This window comes from Dacryopinax primogenitus (genome assembly GCF_000292625.1).
Source record: "Dacryopinax primogenitus strain DJM-731 SS1 chromosome Unknown DACRYscaffold_6, whole genome shotgun sequence".
NCBI lineage: Eukaryota > Fungi > Basidiomycota > Dacrymycetes > Dacrymycetales > Dacrymycetaceae > Dacryopinax > Dacryopinax primogenitus.
In genome coordinates this window covers 1,254,513-1,271,017 of record NW_024467203.1, presented here as the reverse complement: position 1 = coordinate 1,271,017, position 16,505 = coordinate 1,254,513, and the positions used below count along the sequence as shown (strand labels likewise).

The 16,505-nt window shown below is 52.8% G+C and overlaps 6 protein-coding genes across 6 annotated transcripts; 3 read left to right on the top strand and 3 right to left on the bottom strand.

Moving 5' to 3' along the window:
• Window positions 1–1,166: 1,166 nt before the first annotated feature.
• Window positions 1,167–3,580, top strand: DACRYDRAFT_78267 (uncharacterized protein). Its single transcript, XM_040776328.1, has 4 exons — window positions 1,167–1,466; window positions 1,518–2,474; window positions 2,598–2,980; window positions 3,027–3,580. The coding sequence occupies exons 1-4, from the start codon at window positions 1,209–1,211 to the stop codon at window positions 3,538–3,540; spliced, it is 2,112 nt and encodes a 703-aa protein (XP_040630245.1). The 5' UTR covers window positions 1,167–1,208; the 3' UTR covers window positions 3,541–3,580.
• A 175-nt stretch (window positions 3,581–3,755) lies between these two features.
• DACRYDRAFT_21545 (uncharacterized protein) lies at window positions 3,756–7,852 on the bottom strand. Its single transcript, XM_040772439.1, has 21 exons — window positions 7,584–7,852; window positions 7,292–7,527; window positions 7,093–7,238; window positions 6,937–7,049; window positions 6,696–6,775; window positions 6,608–6,638; window positions 6,541–6,551; window positions 6,313–6,492; window positions 6,143–6,265; window positions 6,020–6,092; window positions 5,941–5,968; window positions 5,622–5,891; window positions 5,309–5,560; window positions 4,766–5,244; window positions 4,680–4,713; window positions 4,448–4,625; window positions 4,307–4,389; window positions 4,226–4,257; window positions 4,110–4,174; window positions 3,899–4,054; window positions 3,756–3,847 (listed from the first exon to the last, which is right to left on the bottom strand). The coding sequence occupies exons 14-21, from the start codon at window positions 4,926–4,928 to the stop codon at window positions 3,824–3,826; spliced, it is 735 nt and encodes a 244-aa protein (XP_040630244.1). The 5' UTR covers window positions 4,929–5,244; window positions 5,309–5,560; window positions 5,622–5,891; window positions 5,941–5,968; window positions 6,020–6,092; window positions 6,143–6,265; window positions 6,313–6,492; window positions 6,541–6,551; window positions 6,608–6,638; window positions 6,696–6,775; window positions 6,937–7,049; window positions 7,093–7,238; window positions 7,292–7,527; window positions 7,584–7,852; the 3' UTR covers window positions 3,756–3,823.
• A 377-nt stretch (window positions 7,853–8,229) lies between these two features.
• DACRYDRAFT_21544 (heme oxygenase-like protein) lies at window positions 8,230–9,464 on the top strand. The gene is made up of 2 exons (XM_040772438.1): window positions 8,230–8,449; window positions 8,512–9,464. Exons 1-2 carry the CDS (start codon window positions 8,447–8,449, stop codon window positions 9,382–9,384), a joined length of 876 nt encoding a protein of 291 aa, XP_040630243.1. The 5' UTR covers window positions 8,230–8,446; the 3' UTR covers window positions 9,385–9,464.
• A 472-nt stretch (window positions 9,465–9,936) lies between these two features.
• DACRYDRAFT_78262 (uncharacterized protein) lies at window positions 9,937–11,974 on the top strand (the record flags this gene model as incomplete). Its single annotated transcript, XM_040776327.1, has 9 exons — window positions 9,937–10,223; window positions 10,280–10,416; window positions 10,465–10,496; window positions 10,544–10,665; window positions 10,716–10,755; window positions 10,802–10,843; window positions 10,897–11,066; window positions 11,117–11,438; window positions 11,485–11,974. The coding sequence occupies exons 1-9, from the start codon at window positions 9,983–9,985 to the stop codon at window positions 11,972–11,974; spliced, it is 1,596 nt and encodes a 531-aa protein (XP_040630242.1). The 5' UTR covers window positions 9,937–9,982.
• A 105-nt stretch (window positions 11,975–12,079) lies between these two features.
• On the bottom strand, window positions 12,080–13,297 carry DACRYDRAFT_99613 (uncharacterized protein). Its single transcript, XM_040777608.1, has 2 exons — window positions 12,655–13,297; window positions 12,080–12,579 (listed from the first exon to the last, which is right to left on the bottom strand). The coding sequence occupies exons 1-2, from the start codon at window positions 13,132–13,134 to the stop codon at window positions 12,157–12,159; spliced, it is 903 nt and encodes a 300-aa protein (XP_040630241.1). The 5' UTR covers window positions 13,135–13,297; the 3' UTR covers window positions 12,080–12,156.
• Window positions 13,298–13,975: 678 nt separating this feature from the next.
• Window positions 13,976–14,982, bottom strand: DACRYDRAFT_21542 (uncharacterized protein). The gene is made up of 3 exons (XM_040772437.1): window positions 14,772–14,982; window positions 14,657–14,722; window positions 13,976–14,480 (listed from the first exon to the last, which is right to left on the bottom strand). Exons 2-3 carry the CDS (start codon window positions 14,720–14,722, stop codon window positions 14,301–14,303), a joined length of 246 nt encoding a protein of 81 aa, XP_040630240.1. The 5' UTR covers window positions 14,772–14,982; the 3' UTR covers window positions 13,976–14,300.
• Between the last annotated feature and the right edge of the window lie 1,523 nt (window positions 14,983–16,505).

Below are 16,505 nucleotides of genomic sequence, written 5' to 3'. Positions count from 1 at the left end.
ATATGTTCAAAGGCAGAAAAACATCTTATTCTTCAAATCTTCTAGTCAACCCAAGCGACCTCCCGAATCCAGCTTGTGCTGCACACACTTCACCACATTCGACATGCCATGCACCTGCTGCAGGCCCATCTAATCCCTTCTCGGGGACATCTCCTTCCCCCTCGCTCAAATCGATTTCGTTCGATCACTCCCGTGCACTTCGAAGGATATTCATCGGCCAGATGCCCGTTTCATCCGCGTTGCCCGCTGTAGCACAAGCGCACTGGCACTGGCACCTTGGAATGGGCCGTACAGGGAGCATGATCAGTGAGCAAGATGAAGAAGACGAGCGGAGACGCCTCAGGGACAGGTTTATGGAACTGGGAGGGACATGGGAGGGTTGGGAAGGCGAACTGGGAAGGAAGTTTCTAGAGAGATGGGCATTCCTCACTGGGGAGTCCAGCGGGTGGGCACGTTCAGACCACCGAGGACAACGACAGCGGAAGAAAAAGGGAAGGGGGAAGAAAAAGGAAGAATTGGAGTGGGTGGGAAGGACGTTCGAGGTGGGAAAGGAGCTCTGGGAAGTGATCGATGAACAGCTGGCTGTTGGAGCTCAGACGGGAACGCAAAGCGATGCCGAAGGCGGGCTCAAGACACTCAGAGTCCATCCGACGACATCCGATGCCGAATTTTCCACCACAGGCATTTCAGAACACGGGAAAGGAAGGGGAAAGGCCCCGGAACTATACGATCATCCACTGGGGTCGATATACACCGAGCAAGATCATCATCACAGCACACCGATCTCAGCCTCCGAACCGCCAAAATCGCTTCCTGTTGACGGCCTACCTCACCCACCCTTTTTGGAGGATCAACAAGACTCTGAAGATGCCTCGCCTGCCAGTAGGCAGATAACCCAGCATTCTGCTACTTCCTCAACTAGTCCTCTATTGGGGTCCGCTACAGAGAACGGTCCCAGATATCAAGCTGTCGGAACGGGGGGCATAATCCGGCCTAGTTTGCATAGACTCCAGACTCTCAGATCTGCACTGAGCAGCGGAAGGAAGACCAAGACCAAGAAACGCGGGAAGAGCGTTACTTTCCCCAGTCTTTCGCCAACGGTTGAACGTCACTCGACAATTCAATACGCAGCATCGGAAACGCAGGTCGAGGAGCAGGATATCCCCCCAGTTTCCCCTTCTGAGGTTCTCCAACGTCGCGGTTCTCAGATGGCCGGTACCTCCGCTGGGTCTTCTGTAGCGGCCGCAGCAACCTTGGCTGAGGAAGAAACGGACGAACTCCGGGATGTCGTTATGCGAGATCGCATGCTTCTTAGAGCTCTGTACACGCGCAGCGAGGACTTGCCCCGACTATTTGACGAGGAGGCGGCAAGACGTCATGCAGAAGCCATGGGAGAAGACTGGGCTGAGAGGTTGGTTGTATGGCGAGGACGGGCAAAGAGGCGGATCGAGATTTATGAAGACTATGTATGTCGTACTCTACTTTGCCTTCAACACAAGCGTGACAGAAAAGTGCAGAATTTCCCCGGTGTTGCCAAGCTTAGAGGCCACAAGCGCTTAGCTTTTGTCATTCCACTCAACTCTTCATCCACCAACCTGTCGCTTTATTCCGCGACGGACTTCACCTTCTGCCTCACCTGTGCGCCCACCCCTGCAGAATCCATGACATCTCGGGCAATGTTCCACTTCGCCAGCACAGGAACCAACATCTTCATTCTCAAGCACAAGTCTCGCACACGATCAATCGATTGGATGTGGAAGCTCTGGCGGCATATGGGTGGGGAGATCCCTAAGCATGTTGATGTGAAGGTTCCGGGAGTGGACACCCGCGTGCGAATTTTTGTGCCCCCACTGGATCCCCTCAGCCTCACTCGCAAAGAGATACTGGAGACATGCCTCGAGAGTCTGCTCACCGTGCACGACTATAAGGCGCTCATGCAGCGCGCTCTCAAGGAAGGGGGCAAAGCGGAGCTTTGCTGGCGTAATGAACTCAACCTCGACTGGGTCTGGCTCAGCGCGGACGTGAACGGTCGCCTACGTCCATGGGAGGTGCTCAATGGGATGGTTCTTCGGCAGGTCAGGAAGACGACACATCTTGAGCTCAGGCTTGCGGAGCACTATCCGACGAAGGTTGTACTGGCAAACGGTGCGACGCTCACTGAACCGCCTGCAATAGAGGGTTACCTGCATCGGTACACCGTGTTGACCTCGCGCATCAATCGCAAGCGCGTGTATGTGGCGACGCAGGATGGGAACCTCATGTTTATGCCTCAGCATCGTGTGCGACCCCCGGCACCACCGAGTCTTCCACCAGACGGTCAAACGGACAAGCAGCGCAAGTCTGCATGGGCGAAATTTAGAGCGGAAGACACCGCTCGTCAGGGAGAAAACATTCTCGTCACTGATGAATATATCGATCTCCGGGATATCCACATCATCCGTTGGGCCGAGACCACGCTCTCCAAGACAGAAGATGTTTCTCAACAAGAAGGCAACATCCCGGATATCCTCGAAGGCTGGGAACATGAATCATATCGCGAGCAAGCGGACGATCTGGACACGGTAAATGGCGAAAACCTGGGTGTAGCCCCAAAGCAGACCAAACATCATCTATGCGTGAAGCGCTCGTTCGAGGTTGTGATGCGCTCAGGGCAAGTGTTTCGACTGGAAGCACACACACGCAAGAATGCTAGCGAATGGATGAACCATCTCAAGGCGCTCGCATGTTATTGGACTAGACAACATCATGTGTGGGCTAGGTTCGAGATGGACGTGACATACGGCGTGGAGGAGCGACGTGATGGCGTGCTGCGTCCCCCTACCGCCGTTGGTTGGTATCCTCGCCCGAAGGAGCCCGTTGATCCAGATGCAGGGTCAACTCTGTTGCCGTGGTATTGGCATTGGTGTGTAATTGATGGTTGCCGCGCGATCATCAAAGCTGGTCGACTGTTTCAAAAGACTGGGTATCGAAAGGAGTTCAAGTGGGTTTCTCTCTCAGAATCTTTCAATATCGCTAACACCTCGCAGACATGTGTATCACATTCTTGTGCGAGGCCACTTGATGCAGTTTCAACTGACCCGCTCGATCACCTCTGCCTACCGAATGATCTCCTCTATCCCACTCGCCGACGCTTACGTCTACTCGGGTCAATCCGTAGTCGCCACCATGCCCCCAAGCAGGGACGAACAACAGGGCCACTTCATCACGCGATATTATCAGGACGGCTTCGAAGCCCGGGACAGCGACGAGGACACAACGTTCATCCTCTGGTATCGAGATACGAACGTGGACAGCCGGCCAGTAGCCAAACCTCCCGAGGAGGCAATCGCTGCCGCGCATGTAGAGTATGGGGCTGACCCATTACCGGGCCATATCCCGGCGCTGAAGGATAAGAACCGGATACTGATTTGCAGGGCGAGGAGCAAGCTTGAGCGGGATGCATGGTGCTGGGCGCTCAATGTGGAAATTGAGCGGGTGGTGAGAGGGAGTGTAGCACGGGAAAGTGCGGTCAGAGAACATGGGGAGATTATTCGATCGTGATGTATGGCGACCAGAGTGCACTCATATGACTCGCATGGATACAACAGTACACAACGACAGTATATCTTCAATATCTGGTCGTCAGGACAACTGTTTGTGACTGATTGGCTAGAACCCATACTGTCGCTGATCAAGGGAAGCAAAGGTCTTGCGACGTGAGTGAACAACAATCTAATATGAACACTACTAGGCTATTGATGAAAAGGGGTTTTGGTTTTTAAGAAAAGTCTTTGAAGTGTCCGATGTCCCTTGATTTCCAAGCAGTGGAGACATCATCTTCACCTCAGAGGGAGGTGAAGAACAGCGACTAATAACTTGTCAGCACATCAAAAATGATATGAAGTGAGATAAAACTGACGACTATGGATCCACCTCCCACTGTGACCCTGAAACCTGCTGGGTTCGCCGTGATGAAAAGGGACGAGCCAACCCAGATAAAAGTCGGGATCACAACAGAACCATCTGGATTGGTCCATCGAGCTGTGATTGCACCTGTCACTGGATCGACAGTGTACTACCATATTCAAACCTGATCAGTTGGTATGTTGCAAGGCGTCAACGACACCCACAATTGTTGATTCCCAGGCTGCGAAATTGCCTTCCTCGGGCCCACTTGGAGGGACATTAGCGGGCGCTTGTTGTCAAAGTCAGCGAATGCAGAGGAAGGCACTCAGGAGCTACACACTGGCTGTGCTGGCGAAGCACATCGCTTCACCACTTCGAGCATGTCAGTGTTTCATGCGTAATCATCGACCGGGTGACTTACTTGCGATTAGTAGAAGACAAGGTCATTGCGGCAGCAATCGATGAGGTGGAGCACGCTGAAAGGTACGAAGGCAAGGGGTTCGGCTCAAAAAGAGTATCAATTCATAGTTCGAGGTCAGGCAACAGCGCGCTAGAAGCTCACAATATAGATCGTTCGAAAGCCCGAAGGATCCGCAGGCATCTCATATGTCAAGAAAGTCGCCTGGCTGGAGTCGGTTGTGACTTGTACGGGACTTCCTACAGCAGGCTCCCCAGTTGCAATGTACCCAAGAAGAGAGCTGCTATCTGGGAGAGCGCCGGCCGGGAAGATACCAACATGCCTGTATAGTGGCGACAAATGAGTATCTTAAACTTCTGCAGACGAGCACTCTTACAAAGAGGTAACTGGTGTGGCCGACCGTCTGGCGCCTGCAGAAGTAGGTTAATACCATCAAGAAAGTTGAACGACAGCCAGACGGACGGTGCGGTCCAGTTGTGTCATAGAACCGGCGGGGCTTGGCGGGGCCCAGCCCTCTCACAAATCGTTCCCCATTCGTAAACTGGCGAGCTGTCGGTGTTGCGGCATCTCCGAGTAGTGAAAGCGCGAGGACAGTAAGGAGCGACGAGAGTTTGACGGTCAGCATAGTGAGAAAAAAGTGCCGGAACCAGAGAAATCCAAGGGAGGAAAGGAAAGGGACAACTGGGACCCAACTAAAGCCAGACTGCCTTTTGTTATTTTCTGTTTCATCAGTACAGGGTTTGTAGCCTGTGTAAGAATTCGACGGGAAGAGAGAACGGAACTAAGTAAGTAACCGGAAGAAGCAGTTGCCGGTGATCCGGTGCCTTTCTGTGCCGTAACTCGCGGCGCAAATCGTGCCGAGAATGAAGTCTTGGGTTGCTATGCACTGTGTGAGACATTAATCGCTGGCCAATGTACCTGTATTATCATTCTATTTGCGCCTGAGCGGAAAGATAAGTTGGTTTTCAGAAGTGTGAATCAGGCGGAGTTTGCAGTTAGATATACCTTGACGGAAATGCTCCACATTTTCACATGGTCAAGAAGCAACCCACGAGGTGCCAGATATCGATCGATGGAAAACGATTCGAGAAAACTGAGCCCGTGGGCGCCTACTCCAGGAAGAAAACTCCTGCGGGTTGTCAAGTGGAGGAGGGTACAATCATCTTCTATGTTGTTAGATCAGACATTCGATCGTTGCTAATTCATCCTGGAGCCCAATCGCCTTCGTAACGTCTAATCTGGGTCAGGAATGCTACTCTGTGAAGAGGTTTAGAAGGTTTAGATTCAAACGCAATCTGGCGTATTATGTACAGCTTGCCTATTCTTCTTCCAGAATTTGTAGTACCGCAGGCACTTCTTGGTGGCTGTTCGGATTTAATTCGTCAACTCCTGGGGCCGTCGGGGAGAGCCATTTTCGACGACTCAGAGTATGAGAAGCTGTAGTCGAACGTGCCGATGACCACGTCGATAATGCTGTGGGCATCTACGTTGTTACTGCATTTACAGACGTACTCGATTGCAGGTCTGCTTCATCGGCGGCGCCGTCAGACAGGTGGCTTGATTTCAAGTGCAGATACAAGCGACAGGGCTAGAGAATTTGTTAGCGGGGCGATTCTCAAACTAGCGTATTCGCTGACACAGACTGCCTGAAAGCCTATTGTAATGCTGTCCATGAACAATGATGAGAAGACGTTCATGAACTTGAACTCTACTTACGGAATACCAAGAGACGTCAATGCTGGACGGTTCACAAAGACCGCAGATGTAGCTATGTTGACAACAAAAACCGCTGTGGGGGTTAACCCATATATGTGCTATACTCCCATTGGCATGGCATACCTAGCCAGATGATAAAGGAAGTGCTGACTTCAATCTACAAAATGCGGAGAAGAGGTTGAGGAATTGGTTGACCCTTATTTCTTCTGGTATGTGGGTTATATAGCGTAAGAAAGAGCAGTGTAGCTATGAAACAGCTCAGCATAAGTCACAATCAAAACGAACATTTGAACCTTGAAGTATGAATCCAGATGGGAACAGACTCAAAGTGCTCGTCAGTACTCTCTTCAGGTCAACATGGAAGTGCTCCCGATTGTGCCCAGTCAAGGATACTCCAGCAACCCGAAACGTCGGGTGGGGAGACAACCTTGAGATTGGGATCCCGTGTAGAAAATGATGATGAGCAGGTCTGCCTGCAGATTCCGTTACAAGTGAACACCAAAGTTCAATGAGAACTGTACCATCCTGATGGCTAAAACAAGGGAAGGGCTTAAGCGCATGTCAGCCAGATAAACGTAGACGCCTTACAGGAATAGAACCCCATCAATGCAAAAACGAACTGTCGAACATCAACCGGGGTATCTCGTTGTAATGACATATGAAATAACAATCTCACTTGTTCTCCGTTGCTGAAATAGAGCCAATATTCGCCATAAAATCAAGGCATCTCCAGGGAGTGCCATGAACAGATTGGAACTGCAAGGTGTCAATAATCGCATGGGGATGCCCAAATAACAACCTACATGACTGAAAAATATGATATGTTTGACATCTACTCCCAGTATCAAGGGATCTGAAACAAGTACGCACCCCTTTGGGAGGCGGGTGAGTAATGTTGTTCCAGCGACAGGGAGTATATGACCCATACCATCTGGGAAAGTGGTCGTGTTGTCGCTTGAATGACACCGATTACTAGTAGCCAGCCATTTATCGCGTCTGTAAAAAGGGAGACGAACGGTAACACATAGCACTGCCTTTCTTCAGTCATGATTCTTGTGGGCCAGAACGCTTGCCTCTAACTGCCAATACCCATCGTTCGGTTCACAGCGTACAGAGGGATCGATAGATGCGCTTCGGGCGGGTATTGGGTCTTCCTGGAGAACGTCTCCCTGAAACTGCTTGCCTTAAAGAGGCGATCAGAGATGCTGCTGGCGCCGCGCTAGTACCACGTGTTATCAGTCCAACTTGGTAACTGCGGAGGGTACAACTTACTGCATCGATTACCCGCTCTTGGTATAGTCATCTTGAGTCTTCCTGACCAGGATTGAAAAAGCATCCACGGTCATATATATATGACCCATTACTTCTGAGAGGAGGGTGCGCTGGCGATGAACGGGCGGGACACTGAAAAGGATATAAGCAGCTGAGACAGGGAGTATGTTGGTTTCCATTGCAACGGTGCTACCCGGACCGAAGAATCCAGGTGGCTCAGCAGAAGAGTATGGAATCTGCCTGTTGTCAGAGGCGAGCAGAAACCGACATGGGTAGAACACCAAATACTCACGGGCATTATGGAATCGGGCATCTCACATGCTTGATATAGTTGCGAAGGTTTGCACCTCTCCTTGGTACCGCTCCGTCAAATGTAATTCGCCTTTCAAGCAGCCCCCAGATGTCCGTGATCCAATGCTGACCCTTTCTTCGAACTACGTGTCAACTGACACAGTTACCATTCATCGCATTGCGTCTATCCGGGAAAAGGAGGTGGCCAGGAATCCGACAGCCGCGTAGGTGCAAATACCTGGACTAGTCGAGATGCGTAACGGGGTCACGTTGGACATATGAAGGTGGATAGTCTTGAAAAGGAAGCTAAGATAAGATAATGTGCCCATTATTCAGGGGTTGTTAATTAATCTGTGACATTGAGACCAGCCAAGGGAATAATATCGGCCTTTTCGGACTGTCAACAATATTGTGTGGATGGACCGGAAAAGGGGGCGTATCGGCGGCCGATGCACTGCCGCTGATATATTGACAACCGACGCGTAATTACTAGGCAACCTCGCCGTGGTCCTCCTCCTCCTCCTGACCGTAATTCGCACTATAAAGCCCTGTCATAGTCTAATAATGAACTTTTACTTGTTAATCCCCCCTCAGGCCGCCGATCGTTCCTACTATCTACACTTGTTCAGCAATGCTTCCTCCTCCCCAACTCACACCATCTACTGTTATTAACCCGTCGCCTTCTCCACCTGCGACGCCTTCGTTCGAACCCGCGCCGGGTCAGCCCCTGTCCACGCTTGACTATTCGTGGTCTATATCATCGCTTCTCCGCGAAGGCACTAGGCGAGCACACGAATCTGTTGAGCATTCGCCTGGTGCCGCACGACTTGCGAAGGGGGAGTTGGGGAGAGAGGAGTATGCCAAATGGTGTGTCGCACTGTGGTATATATATGAGTACGTTGCCCTCTTATCTCCTTCACTGTGTGTAGTACGTTACCGATTCCGACTTTCGTGCAAACAGTGCTCTTGAATCTGGCCTCTCTTTGAACTCTAACAATACGGTTCTCGGCCCTACATACCACCCATCCCTCCTCTCCCGCGCTCCTCCATTAGAAGCCGACATCTCCTTCCTCCTGGGTACCCCTGAGTGGAAATCTCACCCTATCCCGGCCTCCCTGCTCCGTTCTCCCCCCAAACCGCTGCAGGAGTATGTCGAGCGGCTCAAGCGCGTAAGCGAAGAGACTCCGGAGAGGCTGCTTGCGCACGCCTATGTACGCTACCTGGGCGACCTCAGCGGTGGTCAGATCATCAAGCGTCGGCTAGCGAGAAAACTATCCCTCGCATCTGATTCTTCCGCGGGAAATGAAGACGGACCTATACCCGGACTCGCATTTTTCTCCTTCCCGCCCCTGTTCGTTGGGGCTGGGCAAGCCGACCTCTCAGAAATGCAGAAGATCAAGCAGTGGTTCCGGGCAGGCATGGACGAAGGTGTGGGGAACGACGAGACACTGAAGAGAGCGCTAGTAGAGGAAGCGAATCTTGCGTTCGACCTCAACGCGGGCCTGTTCAGGATGGTGGATGAAGACACCACTTCTGCAAACGAGAAGCGCGAGCCAGCAGTGATCGAAGAGGTGTATTCTCCGCTATCGAAGCTCTCTTCGGGGAAACAAGACGTCAAAGCAGAAAGCGGGCAGAAGGGCTACTCCCTCGCGTCGTTCGTCGCCTTCCTGGTCGCTGTTGGACTCGCACATTTCCTTATCGTCACATTGGGTCTCACTGGTCAACGAGGATGGGAGAAATGGGAGATTATTAGAGATTGGGTCATGAACGCGATGAACGTGTCAGGTAGGTGTTCTCGATGAACTGGACGATCCCTTCTATGGGACTTCGCTCAATACAAACTGCAAGGCTGTACGATAAGCATATACATCAATGTATACGTACTATTATATTTGGGTGAAAGGGGACATCGATATGGACGTGTAGGAGTTATTCTTGGTCAGGGGAATGGGATGAATGATTATTTGCTGCTCGTGACTCCTCCGTCCAGCCCGTTTTCAGACGACCGATACATCTGGTCAACAAGGACGGTATTGGTACAGTGAACGAGCTGATACTGACAGTGATGTCTAGTATACGTAATAGTTTCAGGTTCCAGGTTACGTCATTGTAGTCAGGGTCACTCCCATCCATGTCGTGGTCTCCGACAGCGGCCTAATGATGCTTGCATTCCCCGCTTTCTTATGTATCTTTTTTGCTGCTGTCCGCGTTCTAGCCAAGTCGGATGATGTGCTGATTTCCGGCGCTCCACATCGCGTCGTCCATCTTACGCTCGAGCGCTCATCAGGATCATGCAGGCCGATCGCTCTTGATGTCACAGCAACGCACAAGCGTGTAGGAGAGGGCAAAGAATCCGCGTTATTGGAGGTAAAGCAGGCAGAGTGGGGTATTGAGGGCAAGATGCACAAGGATATTGTGACAGTGTGGGCGATCGATTATCAGGCTGCTTGGGAGGCGGCACAGCAAGAATGCATGTCGGCCTTTGGAGGTTCACCAGACTTCGCTGGAGAACAGCAGATCGTCTTTCCGGTTCCAACATCGACTACGTCGTCTCCCCGAGCTCCAAGGCTGGATGTGCGCCCTCTTCAGACGTCAGGGCCATCTGAAAATCGTGTCAACTTGCTTTTCCTTTCTGATGGATGTCTGTCCCTTCCCGTCCCTCCATTTTCTCACGAATCGCTCACGCAACTCTTGCAGATACCGTATCGGAAGAAAACAAATTCTTTGCTGACGCTCAGACGCTGGTGGATGCGGTAGGTGTACGAGAAGAGGAGGCTTTTGGAAGCGTAAAAGGATTGGTGAATTGGTGGGCGGGGTTCGTCCCCAGTCGCGAGGTATGTAGTCTCTGTTATTTAACTTAGATTGCGCTCACACGAATGTAGAGTGGCGTTGGCACATCTGGGATGCCGAAAGAGTCGGTCGATATGATATATTCTATGACAATGCCTGATGTGCTGCCAGCACCATTTTCGGTCTGTACCGACCTGGGACTGAGCTGCGGGGACTGTATTATGCGTATCCTGAGGTAGCAAGGGCAGCTTGTCGTTCCATGGGTAGGCAGTGCGATTACCCCATTCTACTTGGTAAATAAATTTTCTGTGGGTATTGCCATGAGGCTAATATTTCGCTCAAGGAAACTCGCCGTACTATGGAGGTTTGGGGGGCGAATTCACGTAGGGTCAAGTCTATGCCCGCAGCCAGATCGCTCACCGGCTGCAGCACCATTACGTCTTCCTTCGTCAATGGCCCCCTAGTACTTCGGTATGATTCATCCACATCACTCAATACAATACTGATGTTATTTACTGAGGCAGACATGAGCTAGGGCACTCGATTATCGATGTCGGAGAGGAGTACGACGGCGGCGGGTATTTTGGTGTGAACGCGGCACCTTCCTTCGTAAACCTCTCATGGGCCCACTGGCTTAGCGTACCCGAACGCATCCGAGCGGAGCTTAATGCCCTTCCGCTGCTGGACTATGCATGTACGTACGCATTCTGACTTGTTGGTTACTAAAAACAACGGGACTCATAGGGACGATGCTTAATTCTACGACACCTTGGAGCACGACATTCACTACCACCGGCCTCTTCCCTCGTGCTCTATTGCGTTTCTCCCTGTCCGGTGTTCCCCGTGTCTCCGATCTCATCGTTCGACTCGACGGCCACAGTCTGCCCTGGTTGCCGAAACCGGACATTGGGATGGACCGGTGGTTCTACGACATCCCGAATATTGGCGGTCCAAGTGGGCTGGCCGCAGGAGATCACTTGCTCGAGTTTGCACTGACTTACGTTGGTCAGGAAGGGGAAGCACAGTTATGCAACGTCGAGCTGTTCGAGTATGGGAATGAGGATGAGTGCGTGGCATTCCCCTACCCCAGTTTTCTTACTTATTCCTCTCAGGTTCAACACCAGCGAAGGCTTCATCGGCGCATTCCCTACCTACTCAGACGAGCCGCCATACGACCTCATTGGCAAGCCAAAACACTGGAACGTCACCTCCTACCGCCCGACGAACGAAGGCTGCCTCATGCGGCAAGTGACAACTTCCAACTTCTGTTCCGTTTGCAAAGAGGAGCTCTGGATGCGACTCCTCGCCCGTGTTGACCTGATCGACGACGTTATCGTTACTTGTACGCCCAAGTTAGCCAGGAGGATTAGTCTTGAGGTCGCTCCTGTGCCCGGGCTAGAGATTAAGTGGTCAAAGGATGGCGAGTATGTGCCTGAGTTTGAGGGGATGAGGACAGTCGAGCTTTCTAAAGGGCACAGCTTGGGGGTGTGGGACGTGAACGTGACATTGAGGACACCAGAGATTAGGCGGGACGAGCACGGATATACTGAAGCGACGAGGAGGGTGGTCATCACCACGCCCTGTCCTCTAGATCGGCGGTAACACGCACGTGCTGAACTAAAGATAGTTGATTCCATGTTGGAACATATTCAATATAGTCGTGAATGTACACAAAAGGTCATCAAGGGAATAAGACATGAAGGGTGGAAATCCCAGTCCAAGATACGTAAACAGATGTGTCCTTCTACTATTCTACCCTCCATCGTGCTGTAGATCCTCCGCGTTCACTTCTCCTCGTTCCACTGTGCCAACTCAAAGCCCAATCGGGGCGCTCCATCTTGTTCGAGCAACATATCCAACTCGACCTTGCACTCCCATCTCTGGCATCTAAACTCGACACTAACTATACCCGTCCCGTCCGCCTCGCCAACCGGGCAAAGAAACTTGTTCGTTGTGCTATTGGGACTCATTCGGAAATCGATGTTGCCGATATAGTTCCCCCTCGGAGGGCGGTGGTTGTATGACAGTGTCTGAGGGTCCAGGAGGCCCGAGCCGGTGCGCGTGAGGTTCCACACTTCGATCACGTTGATTTCCCCCTCTGCGGTGTAGGGGCGGGGAACGGTGAGGTCGGACGAGGGTCGGAAACCGACAATCGTACACGTGTGCTTGGTGGGGTCGAGGTTCGTGTACTGGAGCAACATTGAGTTCTGCTCGTGCGTCAGTTCTGTGAATCCACCTGATAGATGGGGACGAAATGTGATGATGCAAAACAGCCTGCGCACCTCCCTAGTCAACACAAATTTCTTGCTCCTCCCAGCACTGTGCTCGCTATACACCCTCTCTGCATCGCTCGCATTCAGGTGCGCTACCACACTCGGAAAGACGACATTGACATCCACCCTGCTTCCATTCTTGTAGTGCCACGGCACAGTCTGTGAGAACTCCTTCGGCGCACCAAGCAAGTCGGGCGCCTTTTCCAGACCGATGACTTTGTTCGGTTCGTACGTCGGTTCGGGCCAACGAGGGGGGGCGGAACGCTGTGATTGGAGCGCAGAGAGTGCAAGGGGAAGGAGGGAGACGTTCAGCATCGTCGATCCCAGTGCGGCGAGGAAAGCGATTAAGAGAAGAGGGGGGAGCACGAGTGCGTGTTTCTGAGCGCTGGGAGTGTACGGAGCATCGTCTTGCAAGTCGGGACCGTCAGAGTTCTCCGGTGAAGTATCGGTAGGCTGCAAGGGCATGTATTCTGCCTTGTCGGAGGGCATGATGGGCGCTTGGGACCAGAAAAGTGGTTGTTGGTGTTGATGTGCTGTAGAGAGTTGCACTGTTGTCACTGTCTTGATAGATACGAGTAACCACGCGGTGCGTGCCTTGCTGACTAGATATCACGTTCGTTCGAGCACGAGGCACTCTAGATTTCCCGTAGCTTCTGTAAATAAAGTAGATGTATGAAATCAAGCAATGAATGTCCAAAGTCAAGCAAGATGTAGATGAAGATATCAGTCCAGTATCCAACGACTGTACGGCGCTCCGCAATATGGTACGACGGTTGATAAGGGAGCAAATATAGACGCTGATTCCTATTCGGTCAAACTCCGCTCCCTTCCCCACGCGGCACTAATATTGCACAGCCTCACGCTTCCTCCCCGGCTTCTATCGGTCTTCCCTGCCTCCGAAGGTCCGTTAGCCAATGAGAAGGTCTTCCGAGCTGAGCCACCCCCGCTTTTTCGGCGGAACGGGACCTGAGACAGACCCACGAGGGCCGCTGCGGTACCTTGCCTTCAACGCTTTTTTTGGGACCAGGGGGGAATGAAAGGGAAGGGTCACCTGTCATATTTTCGGGAACACTGAGGGTACATCGAGGTGGAACTATACAACAGATCGCGGGATGAGGTTATTCCTGGTAGTCAGCCGGTAATTTTGGCCTTTCGAAAAAATTGGCACGTTGGCGAGTTGGCCCATCTTACGTTAGCTCAGGCGCACTAAAAGGTGCTTCGTGCGCGTGGGGTGGGGACACGTTCACCTTGATCCGTCTTTGCTTTGTGTAGAGCTGTCACCTGCCCCTTGCAAGGGTGGGCGTGCGTCGCAGCCCGCTCGGATCCGAGAGGGAAATTGGAATATGTGTGCATCATTCGATGAATGCAGCTGGGACCAGTTAGTGGGGATACAGCGCCGCGCGTACGAGTACATGAAAGTGTGAATGAGGGATTAAAGGAATGGATGAGGGTGCATGCATGCCTCGTCGCGTCGAGTAGAAAGTAATGGGTGAAAAAAGCATGAGATGACAGAATTTTCTTTTTCGTCACTGACCGTCCCATCCCGTTCGCGTCACTCCAGCGTACGCACCCAGCCGCCTCCAGAGGCACGTTCCCATCCAGCAGGCAGCGAGCAGACTTGTGGCGCGTGCGACGCGAACCGCGTTGGGGTCACATCATCGCAGTGGTCTGACGTCCCTGCTCCTTCCCCTGCGTTCCTCCTCCTCCGAGCGCCCGAACCGTCCGTCCTCAGACCGTGCCGTGCGGCGAGGCTTGGAGATGCCGGTACCCCCGTTGAGAAGGGCAGTGCCGTTGGGGATCGGGATAGGCTTAGCTGGCTTTGGGGCAGCGGGTTTCTGCAAAGTTGTTAGCGTTAGTGGGAATGAAAGAAGATGTGCGAATAGCAGAGACAGAGGAAGGGGGAAGAAGAAACGGGGCGTAGATAAAAATAAACCGGGCACACGATGGAAACCCGAAGGATCGGCGGGGGTAGAGACGAAGGGGCGAAGGGGTGCGACAAAAAAAAGCTCACAGCAGCGGGCGGGGGCGCACTCGTCGGCTTGGACTGAGCAGGCGCAGTCTGGGCGGGGTTGCTCATCTGCTGGTGTTCAGTAACCATTTCCGTGCGGAAAACGCGGGGGACGCACGATGGGGTATATTCGAAAGCTGGAGGTGGAGAAACTGGGTGCGAGCGCTTATTGGTAGATGAAGGGGGAGAAATGCTTGTTGAGGGGGGAGGGGATTTGTGGGCGAGCAGTATTATGAACGAGACCGAGATGATTAGGCGAGAAACAATTGATTCGGGAGCGGCTGACGGAGGAGAGAGCACGAGCTGACAACAAGGTTGGGGAGAGGAGGCAAAGGTAAGCGGGAGAGGGAGGTGCGGTAACAAACCTCTGCACCCCGCACCTCAGGGCTTTATATCCCACCGGCACCGGCCCTTCATCAACATTCCACCGCACCGTACCAACCCCATCCCCTCGTAATCCCGTGCCCCTTCCTGCCGACCAGGCCGGAAACGCGTGTGCTTGGCTTCTTCATACCACCTATGCGTATGTATAACACGCGCTGTCAATATTGTCTCTTTTCACGCCATCAGGCCTGCGCGCTGATGCTTGCCCCTCACTGGGACGGTGATGCTGAGTGATGTGGGCCGGGGGCGTGGGCCAGCGAGGGGCGCTTATTGGCCTGTTTAGCTCGTTCTGACCCAAGAAGGAATTTCTAAGGGGTAGCCGCATCTATCTTATACGCATCGACATTATTTGCGGCTAGGCGGGCGGTATTCGCAAGGTTATATGCTGCGAACCCGGTGTTATGCAGTGCCATCACAAGGTGAGTCGGGCGTTCCCAATTAGGGGGAAAAGGGCCAATCTTGCACTCCGATGGCGCACGAGCCGCTCATCGCCATCATCACATCACATCACCTTAAGCAATCCTGCCATATTCCAGCGAGCTGGGATGGGCAAGTCGCTTGCAGTCTTCCTGATCTTCTCTTCGCAGATCGGCCAAGCAAGTCGTCCGAGGATATTACGAGCTTGGAAAGGTGGGGAGGAGCCAAGAATTAATGTAGCACCGCCTCCCCACCACTCCTCGGCCCCCATCCTCCCGCGGCACGACCCTATCCTCCCGGTCATATTGTACTGAGAGTTCAGCCGGTACGAGGAGGTCACCCGACCTACAAGAGCTGGCCCAGGCACATGTGCATTGCCGATATCCCGACGATTCGTGATGAGAACGATGCGCGAGACACGGGCGCTCTCGCCCGAAGAGGTGGATCCGCGATGGGAGCTCGACTCCCAAATGGCCCGCGAATGCGGAGCACATCGGCAGGCAAACTGCCGGAAAATCGAGTCTGGAACAGTGGGGATGACCTCAGGTCTGGTGGGGGAGTACTTTCGATCCCTGGATTCTCCCTGGCGGAGAAAAGTCTGTGGATTGGGGCTGCGCTTTTGGGTTTATTTTGCTTGGGTCATCTGCAAGTGCATCCCAGCTTGTGTTCCACCAAACCCTCAACCCCGCATGCCGCGTTCCTTCCGTGTCGGCAAGCTTGCCGTGAGCACGTGCAGGGCACGGCACTAAAGGAACTAACATCTGACTTTTACAGGGCGCAAGCGACGTCAGAGGTTTTGGTGGATGCACCTCTCCTTTCGTCACTGTATACTGCCAGCCCCAGCAACCAAGCGCAAGGGTGAGTCTTGCAAGAGTTACGGAGCACGTTTACCGCCCATTGTGGCGCAGGGCGGGGTCATACAGCTTTCCAGCCTAATGCGGAGGCTTCGGCTTTACTACGGCTTTGCCTGCCCGCTTACGGCGGAAGGAGGGGTTTCATTTCGTTCTGCCCAAAGGCCCTTGACGTCAGGTGAGACTGTTATTTCTTCAGG

Bases quoted from the DNA above. Each gene is read 5' to 3' on its own strand.
- DACRYDRAFT_78267 (XM_040776328.1), top strand. From the start codon at position 1,209: ATGGCCGGTACCTCCGCTGGGTCTTCTGTAGCGGCCGCAGCAACCTTG. The intron at 1,467-1,517 runs GTATGTCGTACT...AGAAAAGTGCAG, and splicing joins TCGAGATTTATGAAGACTAT to AATTTCCCCGGTGTTGCCAA. The intron at 2,981-3,026 runs GTGGGTTTCTCT...AACACCTCGCAG, and splicing joins GGGTATCGAAAGGAGTTCAA to ACATGTGTATCACATTCTTG.
- DACRYDRAFT_21542 (XM_040772437.1), bottom strand. From the start codon at position 14,722: ATGAGCAACCCCGCCCAGACTGCGCCTGCTCAGTCCAAGCCGACGAGT. The intron at 14,481-14,656 runs GTGAGCTTTTTT...ACAACTTTGCAG, and splicing joins GTGCGCCCCCGCCCGCTGCT to AAACCCGCTGCCCCAAAGCC.
- DACRYDRAFT_21545 (XM_040772439.1), bottom strand. From the start codon at position 4,928: ATGCTGACCGTCAAACTCTCGTCGCTCCTTACTGTCCTCGCGCTTTCA. The intron at 4,714-4,765 runs GTCCGTCTGGCT...CTACTTCTGCAG, and splicing joins TGACACAACTGGACCGCACC to GCGCCAGACGGTCGGCCACA. The intron at 4,626-4,679 runs GTAAGAGTGCTC...GCCACTATACAG, and splicing joins GCCACACCAGTTACCTCTTT to GCATGTTGGTATCTTCCCGG.
- DACRYDRAFT_99613 (XM_040777608.1), bottom strand. From the start codon at position 13,134: ATGCCCTCCGACAAGGCAGAATACATGCCCTTGCAGCCTACCGATACT. The intron at 12,580-12,654 runs GTGCGCAGGCTG...ACGCACGAGCAG, and splicing joins AATTTGTGTTGACTAGGGAG to AACTCAATGTTGCTCCAGTA.